This window comes from Argentina silus (genome assembly GCF_951799395.1).
Source record: "Argentina silus genome assembly, chromosome: 1".
In the NCBI taxonomy this organism is placed as follows: Eukaryota; Metazoa; Chordata; class Actinopteri; order Argentiniformes; family Argentinidae; genus Argentina; species Argentina silus.
The window spans coordinates 10,346,737-10,364,469 of record NC_139655.1 but is presented as its reverse complement, the minus strand read 5'-3'; the positions used below and the strand labels follow the sequence as shown (position 1 = coordinate 10,364,469).

The window sequence follows — 17,733 nt, the reverse complement described above, 5'->3', positions numbered from 1 at the left end:
AACACACAGTCCAGCCCGAGCCCCAGACCGGCTTCCAGCCTGAGACCCAGACCGGCACCCAGGTCGGGCCCAGCCTGGGCCCCAGGCCGACGCCTGGACCGGTTTCCAGCCCGAGCCCTTACCAGCCCTGGTCCCCCCTGTTCCTGGACTTCATCACAGGGTTACCGGCGTCCCAGGGTTACCAGAGTCCCAGAGTTGGCCACTATCCTGGCGGTCGCTGACCAGCCGACTGCATGGTGTTCACTCTGGCTCCTGGGGGGGGGGGCAGAGACTTATGGTCTACAGGTGTTCTTGATCCCAACTGATTAGGACCTCTCTTTAGGAGAGGTGTGTTTTCTGTGTTCCTTGTCTTAGCTTGGAATCGTTATGCTCTAGCCTCTCGAGTCATCTCTAGTTTATATCTTTTGTTCCTCTGTCTCGAGTATTCCTGTTTTTTGTTAGTCTCTAGTGTTTCCTTTGTATGTTCTGGTGGATTATCAGTAAAGTGGCCTATTTGTCTTTCAACTGCATTCCCTCGTCTGGTCTCCTCTCTGCTCGTGGGTCTTACACCACACAACCTTACACACATGGGGGCATAAACGGCACGAGAGGTAAGCACACACACAAACACAGAGGTTAGTTCGGATGCACAAAGAGCCACACACCCAGGCATGATGCAGATAAGATAAAAGGCAGACTAACTCTGTGGGGCAATTGGATTTTCAGCAAGTACCTCTGAATGTCAAGCTCAGAATGGAGGGAAGATAACATGCCCTGTAAGGACTGATGGAAGAGAGGGGGAGAGAAAGCAACAGATAGAGAGAGATGGGGAGAGGGATATAGAAAGATTGAGGGAAGGGAGATGGTCATCAGACAAATCAAAAAGTCAATCGAAACAGCAATATGACCAGAACAGGTCTCAGCCCAAAAAAGTAATGACTTTGTGTGCCGCTATGTGTGAAATAATATACCATCTGAGAGAGATGACACTCTCTACTATACAGCCTACTGTATCTACTACTCTGCTCTATGGTCAAAAGTAATGAGAAATGAAATGAATTATCAACCCATTGACAACATGCATTGGCATATTATAATAATATAATTGTTTATTACTGTGTTACCATTATATCATTGTCATTACCATTGCTGTTATAAATATTTTTTATTTTATAATCATGATGGGTCTCATTATGTTTGCTGAGTCATTCAGTGTTGTGACATGTCAGCTTCAGAGTGCCTCCGTGGGAGTGACCTGACGCTGCAGCCCCTGTATGGCCAAACCTGCTGAGTAAGCACGGGGGAGCTTTGACTCTAATCAAAAATATGGGTAGAAATGCACCTTAATAATGTTTGCACGACCTACCATGTGATGGTAACCCATCACCTTTCAACACGAAGGGTCAGGAAAAGTTGACGTGTCAACCGAGACCAGAGGCGTGCAGAGAAATTCAATCTGAATTTGAATTATTTATGAGTACTTCCAATTATGTTGAAATGGATAGCCATCAAGCGTTATAAAAGTACCAGGCTACTTGGATTACCTGTAGGTGTTTTAGAGACAGTGTTAGTACAGATATTGAGTAAAATGGTGAAAGATACCAGAGGCATGCTTCCTAAGTTCATCATTACTATGTGGACAAAATGGCAAATGAGACCTATAGTCTCTCTGCAGGGCGAGTAGTAATTAGGTTTAAACATCCGCCACCAGCAGAGCCCTGACAAATGATGAGGTGTCCATTGGCAGCCAATTATCTCTCTATCTCTCTCTCTGGCAGGCGTCCCACTTGTCAGCCCTCTATCACAAAAAGCCACTTCCTGTTCAAACTAACCACTTCCTGTTACGGGCTGCAGATGTCAAAACCACAAGTGAACCTCTGATTACAACCATAAACCACCATAAATCTGCTCTTAGACACGTCAACCGGGTCATTGATGGAAGGAGACTCCTAAATTCCACACTCTGTGTGGTGTAGTTATGACAGTCAGTAGTAACCATAGTGCTTCTATTATTTCAGCACTGAGCCTTAAAAACTGCACAAACTGACTGACTTGATTAATGTAAACCTGTGACAGAGATTGTATTCTGTACAATGATGTTCTACTTTGGGTATTATAATCCAATGTCATATGTGACATATATTCAACCAGGCCAATAACAATGTGATAACAAACAATTTAGAGGTGACACAAAAGACAATAGAAGTACTTTAATGCCATCATAATGGCATGGCAATTTTACCTGGGAAAAGTGAAAAGAACAAAAAGGTCAGACAAAGTCATTGCTGCAATTGTACAGTGCATTGAATACAGTTTTCACCTGACTTCAAAGCCATTCCAGATGAATCTGAGTCATATGCATGCCTTTGAGATGCAGCTTCTCCATTGTTCTGTTTCATTTGCAGATGTGGTTTCCCCAGGGTACGTCTGCTGGGCACCTGCTCCAATAAAGGTGTTTGATGTTTTGTTACTCTCTGCCTGTAGCAGAGGACACATCTTTTCAAAAGGGCTTCCATATTCTAGCCTTGTTAAACCAGCAGCCAGATATCGCGAGCTGTTTTAACTTCATGTACACACACACACACACACACACACACACAAACTCCTCTCTGTATATCTGTGTCATCTGTCTACTAATCTACCTTTATTTCCATTAGATTAACGTACCATAATAAGGTATATGCACGTGCAGTTTACATGTAGCTGTCTTTTTGTGTACTGATACTTATTTAGCAGATAGAATACTATATCTTACAGTAGTATTTGATATTATTATATTTGTGTTGGGCTTATGTGCCTTTGTGTACAGTACAGTATATGTGTGTGTGTCCACTCCAGCAGGCCAGGGTATTCTGAGTCAGTTCATTGTTCCAGGAAACTGACCTGGAACCAGGACATCCTAGTGACATTAACGGAACACTGGTCTGACATCTGCTGTCATCAAAGGTAAAAAGTGAGGGGATGTACAGTCTGCGTGTGGGTTTTTTCAATTTGTCTTTCAGTGCCTAAAACTCAAACAATCACGGCAAAAAACTTTTTCCCAGGAAGTGGAAAATCTGCTTAATTTGAGTAACACTGATGTCAAATGCATGAATTCACAAACGTAGTTCATGAGACGTTTGTTCCATAAAATACGATAGTTGAAACCAGCCTAAAACTAACCATCCTTAGTGACATGGGGAACATTGTCTAAACACCCATTTTTCGACACGTGTCATAGCGCTGTCACATGCAGGACCTTACTATATAATCTTTGGTGTCATGCCTTCTGACAGACAGGCAGAAGTGTGGAGCCGAGACGTAGTGATTCAACTCAATGATGATAGTTAAAAAAATAATCACCACCTCCATCAACGACCTGCTGTAGCAGATATAGAAGAACACTTTATTGAGATATGGGCATGCCAACGTATCTATAACTAACTCAATCCACTTTGCAGGTAATTACAAACACTATATTATCTTGTACATTCAAGTTTTCCTGTTCTTAACTTTCTGACATTAAAGAATCTGGACTTCAGAGAGGAGGCAAAAGCAAATTGTGTTTTTGCGCAATGCGCACATACTGGTGATGTAAGCCCTTTCACTTTAAATGCTCATTTAGCAGAGTCCCTGAGGAGAGAAGACTAGAGAGGAGAGGAGATAGGACTCTCTATTCCAGAGACTCATGTAATTAACTGGTCTGATCTGTATGACTGTCACACAGCCAAACCACACCGGATCTGGAGCCATTTAACTCTATACCACCTGAGGGAACACAGTCTGTTTACTGGGAATGCACTTCTACATTACCCAGTGAACCGAGGCCAAATAGTTTGTGAAACCTGTTAAACTACAGTGCATAATGCAAGACCTGTGGGGAAAGGTCCAAAACACAGCACCCCATGGTTAACTCCCCTAAACACTCTGGTTAGAAGCCCAGACAACCTCAGTGAGCCATGGTCCATTTGTGGTCAAAGCGGTCAGTATCCTGACTGTCTCTCTGTGGTCCCTCCATGATCTTTTGTATCCTCCAGCGTTAATAACATTACACCAGAATCCCCCTGTCATCCATTCCCATTCATTACCACAGTCCCCCCCCATCCCCCTCCTCCCTAACCCCTCCCCACAACATTCCATCTCTAATCCCCCCCCTCCATCAAAATCCTCAGATGACCTTTCAGACTGGCTAGCCACATTGTTAATTGGTTCGTTAACAGGAGTTGACTTTACAGTGTCAACAATCAAAGCCGGTCATGCGTTATATGGAGATGTGTTTCATGGAGTCTGCGCTGTGGCATATGAAATACCTATTCCCCGTCAATATAGCTATGTTATAACATGACCACCACAGAGAGGGCTGAAGATAAATAGATACATACAGTACACATTCATTCAGAATCAACATAATGTACATTAGTCTCTCTATTTCCTATGACACTTGATCCTTCTATTTTACTAGGACACTCAATCCACTCTATAATAGTCATGAGGCTCTATGGAGGGACATACTGAATGCATATACAGTAGGTTAGCTGTGATATCCCCTAACCAGAGAGTGACCATAATAAGACTGCAGTAAGACCGTAGTAAGACCACAAGACAATAACAGGTCTGTACCAGAAAGAAGGTACTGTAGACATATCTGTTCTCACAGTTCTGACATTTGCACAACTGGTTCTTACCATCCAATTAATTAAATCCACTCATGCGTACCTACATTCAACACAGAAATAGATGTGTGCCTGACTGAGAAAGGTTCTAAACGTAATCTTAGCATGGACACGTACATTCAAAAACAATGAAAGTTGGCCGACAACATCCGTAGCTCCTTTAACAAGTTCACTTATTGCCGAACATGTGTGAATCTGTGCCCTTTTGGCATTGTCCTTTAGAAGACAAGCTATTAGATCAACCAACAAACCAAGCAACTAGAACACAAGTACAGACAAACTATAACCAACTACACTAAATATAACTCTAACCTACAGACAGATGAGGCCTGTGTCCCCAAACGCCATACAATCCTCCCCATAAACATGCTGTAGAAGGAGAGACATGGAATAACAAACTCCCACATAGAGGGTGGTATTTACCACGGGGGTTATCAGCAGCCCAGCGAGTATCTCCCTCCTGCAGCGACTTCCATGTCAGAGTGGAAACTCCCTGCTCTGGTGAATACAGAGTTCCTCCTGCTCTGTTATTCCAGCCCCTCTTCTCTGCCCTGCTCTGTCCTGTCCTGTTCTCCCTGAGCGGATGCCTCCCCTCCACAGCCCATGGACTAACTCACATGGACCTACTATCACCACCCGGCTGTCAGGGGAGACTGGTGTGTGTGTGGGTGTGTGTGTGTGTCTATGTGTGTGTGTGTGTGTGTGTGTGTGTGTGTGTGTGTGTGTGTGTGTGTGTGTGTGTGTAGCCAGTGCATCCACAGATTCTGCAAAACCAAATAAGCACACATACACCTACATAGACACTACTTTAAACAAACACTTTTTTTGTGTGAGACTTTGAGTCATGTAGCGAGACAAAGGTAGATTTATCATGGTGCATGGGGGAGATATATCTATGTGCGCCAATCGATTACCAAAAAGAAACAGTGTGTGTGACAGACCGTTTGAGCTTCAATTCAGAGCTCCAAAAAGTCCCCAATCTCCATTTCATATCAACAGCTTCGAACTCATAGCAACAGGTCTTCGGGGGTGCCGGAACAAGACAGAAAGATGACACCTGTCCCTAGAAGAGATAAGACTCTGTGTCTGCACGGCTGCCCTCAGAGACCCTGTCACTGTTACACTGATGACTTAATCAGCTTCTCCTGAGGCAGAGACTCACAACACCATTCAAACTGTTTCTCTATTCAACACATCTTTCACAACTTAATTGCACTGTATTTCTGTTCACAGTTAAGATGAAATGAAAAAATGCAGGGGATTAAATGAGAAGAGAAATTATCTAAAACACACAAAGGAACATTCCCATCGTCCTATTTTGTGGCAGTGTGCTATCGTGCTTCTTACACAATCAACAGTTTAAGTCTACAGGTCTGGGCTTCCCATGTCTTCCAGATCATTTACCAGTCTTGCACATAATTTCTACACACCCATACATACGCACACACGCACGCACACACACAGACATAAATGCAAAAATATTTGCATCATGTTATTTGCTGACGATCAAGTTATGTCCTGTCCAGACTTGCTCTATAATATCTAAACATTAAGCACTCTGAGAAAGATTAAACACACTTGATGCTTCCAGCTTTCCTGTAATAACTGTTGAACTGGTGGTAAACACAGACAGACAAAGAGAGAGAGAGTGAGAGATGGGACCCAGAGACACATCTAACCCAGTCATGGGCTGTCTGACACGTCCTCACATGAACCTCTACAGAGAAAGTATCCAACCTTATCTAAAAAAACCTCCAGATCTAATTGGAGCTTCTCGGGGTGTACAGTGTTTCTGAGAATGTGAGGATGTGTGTGTGGCTCTGAGCCTGTGGTTAGGACAAAGAGAGCCTTCATCTCCCCTTCGGCCCAGAGAGCTGCGTCCTCTCACAGGTTAAACACACACACACACACACACACACACACACACACACACACACACACACACACACACACACACACACACACACACACACACACACACACACACACACAGCCACACACATCATTTCTGTATCACATTGTAATATCTAATGAATTACTAATTACTTAGTACTTGTACGTTATTGGCATTACGTGATCACCCACATTCTCTCATAATTAAACACTAATTGCTAGATGTATTATTTGTTTGAGTTAGGAACACCTGCAGGCCACTGATCCTCAAAATGAACACACTCGGTATGCTCATACAGTATCTGATTAACAGCCCACCAGGACAATTCACTCTTCAGCCCAGGGGACATCTGATCTTAACACGTGTGCTGACATCCCCACACACCATTGACTCACTGTTGACCTGTCTTTGCCCTGCACACTGATGTATGCTACCAGATACCACACTGACTCTACTCCACCCTCCATCGCAGCACGCACACCTGCTGATCCTCTCTACCTCTCCCCTCGAGTGACAGCTGACACTGGTGCTCAGCCAGCATCACCAACATCACTCATTCACCCATGTGAGATTGTGAAACAAATATATACTCAAACACAGAGTGTGAACAAATAATATTGACAGTAGAAAGGCTTAGGGCCATTCCCTTCCCCTCTAGAGAGAGCTTTGGCTGCATAAGTTGTTTCTGCAGTTCTGCAATCAAAATGACATGCTGGGATCACACCTTTAAATATGAGAAATCATCATTGTGTATACAGTATGGACTTGAGAGTTGACAAGAAGAATGAACAGAGATTTATGTTTTGACATGCACTCAATGACCCAGGGCAGACCAGAACAGCTAACGAGTACAGCACCCTGTCTATGTGGAGCTTTTAAAAACATAACAAATCATGTCACATAAAATCTGATGTTTGATCGAGTGCAGTTTATCACTGGCGATGTCGTAAACCACTGGCACCCAAAATACAGTAGTTTTTCCCAGTTTCCAGGTGCTCCACTCCCTCTCTCCCAAGAAAGGAATGCAAACCGACAAATGAATGCAGGGGTTCAAGGTGGGTTTGGATCAGTGGTACCAGATGCTCAGTGTTGGGCTTGTCAGTGGTGAAGTCATTCTGCGTGCCTTTCTCTCTCACTCAGCTTTTGAAGTCAGGCGCGTTGCTGCATACCTTTGGCCCAAGGTGAAGTCCAGATGTTAGGCTGCATGTGAAAGCTTGCTATGCAGGGAGGGGGTGGGGGTAGGGGAGACGCCCCAAACTCCTCTGCTGTTCTCACTGTGGCTCTAGAGGCCAGGTAGCTGTGAATCTCATCAGGTTTACAACACTGACAGACAGGACAGGAATCAATTAACTATCTGTCAATGAACTTATCACTGATCTATCAGAGGGCAGACTAGGACTGTTTGTTGTCTTTCTTATTTACCAATTGAATGTTAGTCCTATTGGACATTGTGTTAACTCTAACACATTAAATAACACAAAACATGTCACTTCGGCTCAAACGACATCACTCGTTTATCATATCACAAACGATACCACAATATTTCATAGTGTATCATGACATTGCAGCACCAATAAACATATAATTGTATCCTAATTAATATGGTGAATAGGTATTAGGCTATATCACAGTGCTTTGAAGTTGAATAATACAAAATTAAATAAAAAGTCGAGATATACCAATACATTGAGCAAAGTCAAAGAAGAGGGGAGAAGTTTTGTTTAAAATATACTGTACTGCAAGTTGTCACCATTTCCCAATGGATATTTTGTTGATAGACCATGCAATAACTTAATATCCAAGCCCATTTGTTCATTCTGGCTCTAAATATTGATTGTACTCCTACACTCCTGCACATTCTGAGAGACTCCAGTTGACCAGAGGAGAAACGCTGAACAATGTTCCTCTGGAGAGATCCTGCAGGTTACGCATGGCCTGCTGTTCTGACAAATGGCCTTAATTGTACCCACAGGAATGTGTAGGTTTGAGGTTAAATATGGCCTATTATTTCGGCTCTCATTCAGCCACAGTGAATCAGCGATTCTGACAAAAAAGACCAGAACCTGTCCAAGACTCAGAACAACAAACTACAGCATCTGTTGATACGAAATGGAAGCAACACATAATTCAGGGTGACTCAGACTTGCGTTGTAAACTAAGCCTCAGCAAACAGAACTGTCTCATACCATACCAGAGAATCCTGCACTGTCTGAGAGATTAGACCTGATTAGCTAGATTTACACATGTGTCAGACAGACCTGTCCTGTGTAAAGTTGTGTGTCTGGGGGCCGTTATCAGAACTGATCAGAGCTGAGCTGAGCCGAGCAGGACGTCTGTCAGACAGGCTTAACCTCCCGGCATTCGTCTGTCCCCCCTCTTGTCCCTCAGGATTAGCACCGGCCAGGGTGCCACTCTATGGGTCACTTGTCCCCTCAGTGGGGGGGGTTGCACCCCTAAACCCCAGCCCCTACCCCCCCATCAACCCCCTGGGCTGGCAGGTCAACACATGCCTGTCATTAACCCTGCTGTTAGCCTCCGAGGCCCTGAGGCCGTCATTTGTTTTAGAGCTACTCTCAAAGCGCCACTTGAGGGAGGGATGGCAGAGGCCATTAAAGAGCCCAGCTTCTGGCCCTGGCGGCTGCCGAGAGGGTCTGATTTAAAACAGATGTTCAGCCTCTCTCCTGTTATACACAAGACCTGATTGTGTAACTCCAGACACAAGAGGCATAAAAGCGTGACAAAGTGGTGCTTTATGAAAATAGGCTCCTTGGATGGAGGTTTTGGAGATAAATGTATGTTACGTTCCCTCTTTTTAAAACACACACGCTTTGACACATAGAGCAGTCCAGTATGCAAAATTGAGTCACAACTTACCCAATATTGTAGTGCAAGTAGCAAAACACATAGACATTAAACATTTGCATGAAATTGCATGGAAAACCTGAAGAAAAGCACACCCTATCAACAGTGACAAATAGTAAGAGAATCAAACACATGAATAAAATCAGGCTCAAACCTTTACCCTGTGTTCAGGTTCGAGTTAAAATAAGAAACGTGAAGTCAGCATTTCTCTCTCTTTCCGTGGAAGATCTCAAATTCCTCCCAGTTGATTGTCCCTGTGCCACTGTTATCTAGCTGACCTTGGTGGTGAAGAATAACAGTGTAGCAAGGCCAAGAGCCTGGGAGGAGAGGTATGTGAGGGATCGGCCAAATGTTGCAATACTGAATAAAGACTTTCACAAGTCTCAGAGAGAGGGGGAGGATAAGAAATACTACCGTGATACCTTCCAATTAGCTTCATGTATAAATAATAAAGGGGACATTATCAATAATTCTGAATGAGAGGCATGGAACCATAGGCCTCAACGTAATGTGTTGTAAAGCCCATGGAACATTATACAGTCGAGAGTTTAACTGTAACATATGTATTTAATTTGTCCTTTTATTAATTACCGTAGCTACCTCTGAATAAATAAAAAATGTGAAACAGTGTAACACCATGACCTTCTCCGGTACCTATTGACACCCCAGAGTTAATCTAGAATTGATCAGATTAGATTAGATACAACTTTATTGTCCATCCAGGGATCGAAATGTGTCTTTGGCATCACCAGCCACATAAAGAGCCCATCTTTAGAGCCATCTCTAAATACACAGTCCATAAGGGAATACAGAGGGATCACCATCATATTGTGTCCACAGTGCAACCATGTCTGTGTCACTTCCCTCAAAGGCCAATCATGGTCTCTAGGTAGGAGGAGTGAAGCCATGCTGTAGCCCACAGCTGCAGACAGCTGTCCTAACATGGCGGCTGTAATCCCTCACACTGAGGGGGCCAGGCCAGGCCAGGCCAGCCGTGGCCATGTCCCAGCTTAGCTCACCCATGCTTATGGGGGAGGAGGAGCAGGCGTGGGGGTGGGGGTGGGGGTGGGAGGGGATTGGTGTGATCGGTCAAACGCTTCAGTGCGTGTTCATCAAACACCCGTTGGAAGGTCTTTACAGGCCTGATGAGGAGAGGAGGAAATTAAACCGTTCGGTTTTGTTAAGGGTTTAGGGATCAGAGAGACAGAGAGATAGAAAGAGAGAGACTGGGGGGGGGTGGAAATTGTATAAGAGTGAGTCATTCAGCACTGGGGGGGTCATCCACTTTCACAGAGTGTGTTTAGGAGATATCATCTTGCTGACCTCCGTTTAACCTTGAAAAAAACTGTCCTGTGAAATCTCAAACCTACAGAGTGACTTTTTTGTTACTTCTGTATTACGCACTGTTGCCACTGAAGTTGCTATTCTTGTTTAGCCTTCCTCTAGTGTTCGGGCCAAATCTGACCGATTTACAACTTTTCCTAAATCATAAATATTGTGTTTTTCATCTGATTGCCTCAATACCTTATGTTTTCCTCCACACTAAGCATTTGAACATACAAAATTGCTGATCACCACTTTCACTGAATTTTGTGTGAATGGTTTAGTCAACTTTGTCCGGGTCTGTGGGGTTCCGGGTCTAAAATGACCACCACTGGAAATGAATGGGTAATGAAATGTAAAAATATATACATACAATAGGAAAAAATATATAGAAATATAGAAATACATTTTCAGTGTCTGTTCTTTGTATATTCACTACAGTTACTCATGTTAACCACTAGCTGAAGACATTGTTTCACAGTTTAAAAGGGTGTTAAACTAAATTTGGTGATGATTTATGGTTTTTGTGTTAATATAAGAGCAGTTAAAACAGACTGGCCAAATTTGCCCATGAACACTATAATAAGGGGGGGATGATGAACACAGGAGAAAGGTTAAATGGTGCTGCCAGGACTCAGGCCTGGAACACAACAGTAGCTAGCATGGGACAGGATGGGTGTCTTTTCCCTCTTCTCCAAACATTCACAATCTGTGCTAGGTTATTTTTTTGAGTGGGGCAGTCCCACTGTTATATTTTTGCATCTAAAGTGCTGTATAATAATGTCGACCTCCATGGGGAAAAAAGTGGGAGAGAAGCGACGCCAAACAAAACCTAATACCAAAGCCCAATACAGTCGAGTACAAATGACCCATGACCCTGGAATGACCCACAACAATGTCTTGCTGAATGTTATCATTCATGCACGCCGCACAGCAACTCAATAAGACGAAGAAGTAGCATTCGTCTTGCTCCATCATAACCTCTTCATAACAAGTTTATAGGCCTACATTGTGGGTAAATAATTATGTTCAGGGCCTTTTATCATCAAAACTGATAAAGCCTATACCAAGACAACTTCAACAATGAATCTGTAAATCATCTTGTGGAGAACTAAAAACGAACACACTACATTTGTTGACCTGTCAAAACTATACTGAATCAGTGTGACAGTTCCTAAACCGCAAGATTGTACAAGTGCTGAGTAAATATCACAATAGGGTGACAGCCAAATTCAACAGAAGTGCACTAACTCGCGCAGAGAGGTGAGGTTGTCTATAAGTATATTATCTATTTTTTAATTTTTAAAAATCAGCCCGTTGTGATTTACATGTACAACTCAGGATTACAGTCTCTCCTGGCCCATAGACTACTTTCAAGGTAAGGAACCACCTGATCATAAATTGAAAAATATTGCACCAACCCTTTAACACACGAGCGCGCACACGCGAACACACAAACACGCACACACACACACACACACAACATCAACAACGAAAAACTGATTAAATTAAACAAACGTAATAACACAAGTTCATGTAATGCAACATACACAGGTAATGAGCAAGTTGATCTGGCTTTTGCACACACCAAAAAAAAAGCCTGAACTTTTTTAGCATCCGCCCCGTGAGAGCACCTGATAGCCTACCGCTCCTCTAGCTTCATTTATGCACTACTGTTCTACGAGAACTTGTTGCTTCTAGTCTATCTATACCATAAGTACAGTACCAATGCTTACAATATTTGCCAGACGAGTGCATGCAAATCCATTGCATTCGCAATAATTCCTACATTTTGATAAGCAGGACAGTAGGCTACACGCATGCTGCGAAAGAGTTCACAGGACTACAGTATGAAAGAAAGAAACAATTGTCTACCTTTCTCCAAACTGCGTCAAATATGGCGATGAGAAGTGTGTTCTATAGAAAGGCGGTCATTTGTATTCCAATGCAGAATTCACATCGAAAGAAACATGCCCCCTAACTGTCCTATGTTCCATGGCTTCGCTGAGTTCTTGCATTAACATACAGCTCCCGCACTCTTCGGCTCCAACAGGCACCTACACGTAAACTGAGCCCCTCGAGCGGTGACATCATCAGTCTCCATAGCAACTTAAACTCCACCCAGCATATAGCTGAACTTACCTGTCTGACTACCAACATCTCAGGCAACAATGTTGTTGTTTAAGGAATCCACAGAAGCTGAGCTACTTTTGTTGAGTCACGTTACTCATTGGTTGGATACACGTTGTGCAACTGGGATATCTGTAAGTTTATTGGAAACTGTATACATTATGTCAAATCTTGATTATTTATAATGACATAGTGATCAAAACAACACCTGTTTGTGATTTGCAGGGAGGAAGCTATGCAGAAATGGTCTGTTAATGACCCTGATCTCAATATGCAGCACTGCTGCTTAGCATTTCTGTATCAACGAATTAAGTCCCTGCATTTTCAACTAGGTTTCCCAGATCAGCAGTCAGTCACACACACACACACACACACACACACACACACACACACACACACACACACACACACACACACACACACACACACACACACACACACACACCTCCACACTATTCCCAGCAGGCATTCATCTCTATTGTTTTGGCAAAGTGATCACTCCCTTTTGTCTTCTCTGACCCAGCAAACATCAACAGGGAGGCCAGGTGAACCAAAGTTCCACTCAAAGATTCCACTGAATACTCTGTCTCCAGTCGCCTTGCCCCAAGGCTCACACATCAGCAACATTCCTTGTTATATGAAGACTCTCCCCAAAACAATATAGAACATTATAATTTTGGACTAAGTATCCTTTTGTAGCAGCCATTTTAACGAATGACCAATCATAACACAGGTATCCAGCAGGAAGTAACATTAGTGAATATTAATCATAAAAGAACATTGCATGTTAACTGCTCTAATTCTTACATTTCCAAACACTCTGTTGGTGATATGTTCACCACAGAATGGTGAAAAAAATACCTTCTTAATATTAGAACAGTTGGAGGAGAAAGAATGTGACAACCTGATTTATGGAATGGCCTTCCATTTTAACCTTTGGCAAAACAGGGGGAAATGGTTTTGCAATTGGACTGTCACCTCAACCAAAGAAGAAAAATAAAATAACTTGTAACACCCCAGGTAGAAAGAGTACTCTCGTTGTTAATTTATGATTCAGACAAAATAAGTTGATTAACTAGATAATTGTGTTGCTGACATGTCATACTGGAGGTCAATAAATCTACTAGATTGTAAATGTTTCCCTTGGAGGGTCATACTGGAGCAGATTAGAATTGAAAAGGTTTATGAGGCATTTATGATAAAAGCCAGATCCACCAGAAAAAATAAACCATCCCTCATGCCATCTCTCCAAAGAATCCCCAGATTCATCGAGCTCCCATAGACAAAGAAATCTCTTTTGTTGTGTGATGACTGATCATTGTAATGGCTGATCATTGTTATGGTGCTGAGTTTACGCATTAGCTCTGGGAGCTAGCCTGATCCCTCAGGTCTCAGGCCAGGTTGCTAATACAGTAGTCCACCAACCTGCTCCAGCAGAGGTCCACTGACCTGCTCACGTAGCCTCTCCTGGTGGCCCATGATGGCAGAGGCATGGTGGGGGTACTTCTGCTTCAGGTGCTCCAGGAAGGCCTCCCTCTTCTTGTCCATGTCGGAGGGCTGCATGGCCAGGATCTCTCGGGAGCTGCGGGCCCCCCCTACCGTGTGCCTGCGGGGGACAGTGCGGCTGGCTTTGGGGTCGGTCCGGGTCAGCGTCCCATTCGGGGCAGCCTGCCTGCGGCTCAGCTGCTCGGCGTCCTCTGGCGAGGTCACCTTCAGGTTGCTCTTGGTTTGCTCTGAGGAGACAGGAGGACAAAGGTTTAGGTGCACAAAGCCTAACAATGAAATATGAAGGTTAAAGTGGTCTGTGTTTTTGCAAATGCAACAGGCACAAGGACGTCACCCTCAGGCAAAAATAACCAAACCAACATGTATTGATATAACCAATGCAGAGCAGTGCTCTTGTTTTGTAGTACTCAGTTACATATCAGACTACCATCTGTGCTAAAAGAGCATCAGTTCAAATATCGAAGGAAAAAAACTGGCCACAGAAAACAACCTCCAAACCTGACTGTGTGAAATAATGTCATAAGAATATCAGCATCTGCTAGTACAGAGTTATCCCCCACTCCATCACATATTCATGCTGTTGCTTACAGTATTTCAGTGGAAAACTCAAATTTAATGTGACAGAGACAATATCAGTGATGAGACATTAAACCAGAGCAGCTGTTCATTTCTCTCCAGTTTTAGAAGCCTGGGCAAACATTCAATATCTGTCTGTGAGAGACTGTTATCCACAGCGTCTGTTTATACACAGAGTCTTGGGAGATCGCATCCTCACTGAACAGAAGTTGCTGACGACTGCACTCCTAGAGTCAGAATAAACATACTGTAGCGGAGGAGATGTAATTTTTCCATTAGCGCATTAGGATGTTTTAATAACTTATCCATGGCACCACCATTGGCTTGGAATAACACAATTTTCCAAAGGGAAGTCCTGTCTTGCTGGGAATTATGAGCTTCAATACAATATTCAATCATAGAACAACAGAAACCATGTGTCTAATTACCAACACACTTCATCTTGACAGACTTAAGTTACACACTGAGAGCAGATGAAAAGAACATTGATCCAACCCAGGCAATTCCATTTCCATACTGTATATTCTACTGTTAACTAACTGATTTTTACTAACTGATATATTTCAAGGCACCATTGGGGAGAATTAAAAGCAATTGCCTTCATTTCAGGCTCTCAACACTCTATTACCCTGTCATAAATCAATAAGTCCCTTCGGTACCCACCTTTAACACTACAAATCAATGTGGAACCATTTCCACTCAGGCTGCTTATGTGTTTGGGATGTAAAGGCTACGGTGGCAGAGACTGCTATCCCATGGGGCTGTGTGCTGACACAGGCCCTTTTTACCCCTGCTGTAATTCTTCTGGGCTATTGGTGCTGCTGAGGAGATGGGAGGGGAGGGGAGTGGAGTGGTTAGGACAGGAGAGGAGAGGAGGTAATGGGAGGGGAGAAGGGGAGAGGAGAGGAGAGGGCAAGAGAGAAGGGAAGTAGAGGAGAGGAGGGGTGTGGGGAGGACAGAAGAGGAGAGGAGAGGAGGGGAGAGGAGAGGGGGCAAGAGGGCAAGAGAGAGGGGAAGTAGAGGAGAGTAGTGCCAGTGGAGTGTGAAATCACACGGATAGAGCAATAAAGCACGCTGATCTGCTGGCTTGTTTTCTAGGCGCCAGGTACAGCCATAATGTGTACCTTTCAAAGGGTAATGGTGAAAAATAAGGGGCCTGGGAACGCTAGGGAGTAAAGCTCCTCCACATTTATCTCTCTCTCTAGGTCAGCCAGGGGAGACACAGAGCGGGTGTTTCAGGTGATACTTCACAACATTACTCTTATCAAAGTGGCTTTAGACAATGGTTCAAAAAGTGATTTTCTTTTTCTTTAAGGAAATCTCCACACATTGTTTAAAGTGATGCACGAAAAGTTCAAAAGTGATTAATTAAAACAGTGAGAAAATACATTTCTCCCTTAGGAAGGTAGGGCTTTTTACAGGTCAGAGTCATGTCTGGACAGCAATTAAATAGACAGCACACTTGGTAAATTAGTCCAATAAGACAACATTATAGTAATAACAGAAGCCCATGTTCTCTAGTGTTAGAGGTGCAAGAGAAACCGTGGCTCTCGCAGCAGTGCTTCGAATCGGCAAGCTCAGTAGAGTCCCACAGTATAACATTCTCAGTGTTTTACGGTTCCTCACCCAAAACACGAGCAAAAGAGCACATGACAGTTAATTTCGCCATGCCTTCCTTCAATGCTCACACGCAGCTGTGGTAAGTCACTGTGGCTGAATTTGAACAATTAGTAAGCACGGAAATGGAGTCAAATGGGGGTTTCCACCCACACTTTAACTTATACAGTAAAACCTGTCTGGATCAGTTAAGCACTCTGAATGGGCATAATGTGTCTATGAACATACCAGTCACTGCTGCGGGTAATGAAAGATACCCCCCAACCCCCCCCCAGCCCCCCTCAGGTTCAGTGTCGCTGCGTGGCTTACGTACTTCTAGGCCTATTTTTAACTCCCAAACAGTTTCTCGCTAACTCACTTAGTCAATGCAGAGCAGATAGAGCGGCGGAATCACTTTAAATTAACCAATTCCCTGTGGATTCAGTCTCTGTCTGAGTATCAAAGGTTCCTTACCTTCTGCAAGTGAACATTCCATAACCTTCTTTCTTATCTCTTCTCCCATCTTACCCCAGGAGCAACAATCCGCAACAGGGAACGCAGAAAACAAGCTGAGAGAAACGGCAACAACACCAGTAACTGTGGGCCTCTGAATTCCAGACAGGGCTCACGTGAAAAAAAGGGGGCTTCAGATACGCCCAGAGCCCGAGGGGAGACTGTGGGGATTAAGAAAGTAAACTGCATTCCCTGACACACAAACAACAAGCCCTTATCCCTTAGGGTATGATGACTACTGTCTTGAAATTAGGACTGTCTGTGTAACATTGTGCGTGTGTATGTGTGTGTGTGTGTGTGTGTGTGTGTGTGTGTGTGTGTGTATGTGTGTGTGAGAGAGAGTGTGAGTGAGAGAGAAAGAGAGAGAGAGTTGCCTCCTCTCTGGAGCTTTCTAAAAACAGTTACTGACACTCTGTCAATCTGTTCGAAAGAGGCCCCAGACCAACAGGTGGCCGTCAGGCAGTCTGACCCAGTCTCTCTCTAACACACACACACATACATACACACACCACTCTGGTCTCCATCAGTATATGGTACAGTATATGCCCCACAGACACAGGCATGTAGCCAAATGTGTGTCATAACCTACTTTTGAACTACTGTACATTCAATGTGTATTCAGGTATTGTTATCTGCTGGTCGACAACTGAGCAGTTTCTCATCAAATGAGTATAGTATGAAATGAAAATTGCTTGGTGAGTG

The 17,733-nt window shown here is 43.6% G+C and overlaps 1 protein-coding gene across 6 annotated transcripts in view; it reads right to left on the bottom strand.

Annotated features, from left to right (window-relative positions):
- Positions 1-17,733, bottom strand: part of kiaa1217 (KIAA1217 ortholog) — a gene marked incomplete at its 5' end in the record, with an annotated part of 109,931 nt that overhangs the window by 30,769 nt on the left and 61,429 nt on the right. For 5 of the 6 annotated variants that reach the window (XM_083682999.1, XM_083682996.1, XM_083683001.1 and 2 more), the window contains one exon: positions 14,266-14,573. In XM_083682999.1, the coding sequence (XP_083539125.1) occupies positions 14,266-14,573 (308 nt within the window). Of the gene's footprint in view, positions 1-12,585; positions 12,747-14,265; positions 14,574-17,733 lie in introns of those variants that run through there. The other variant, XM_083683000.1, reaches the window with a different exon arrangement.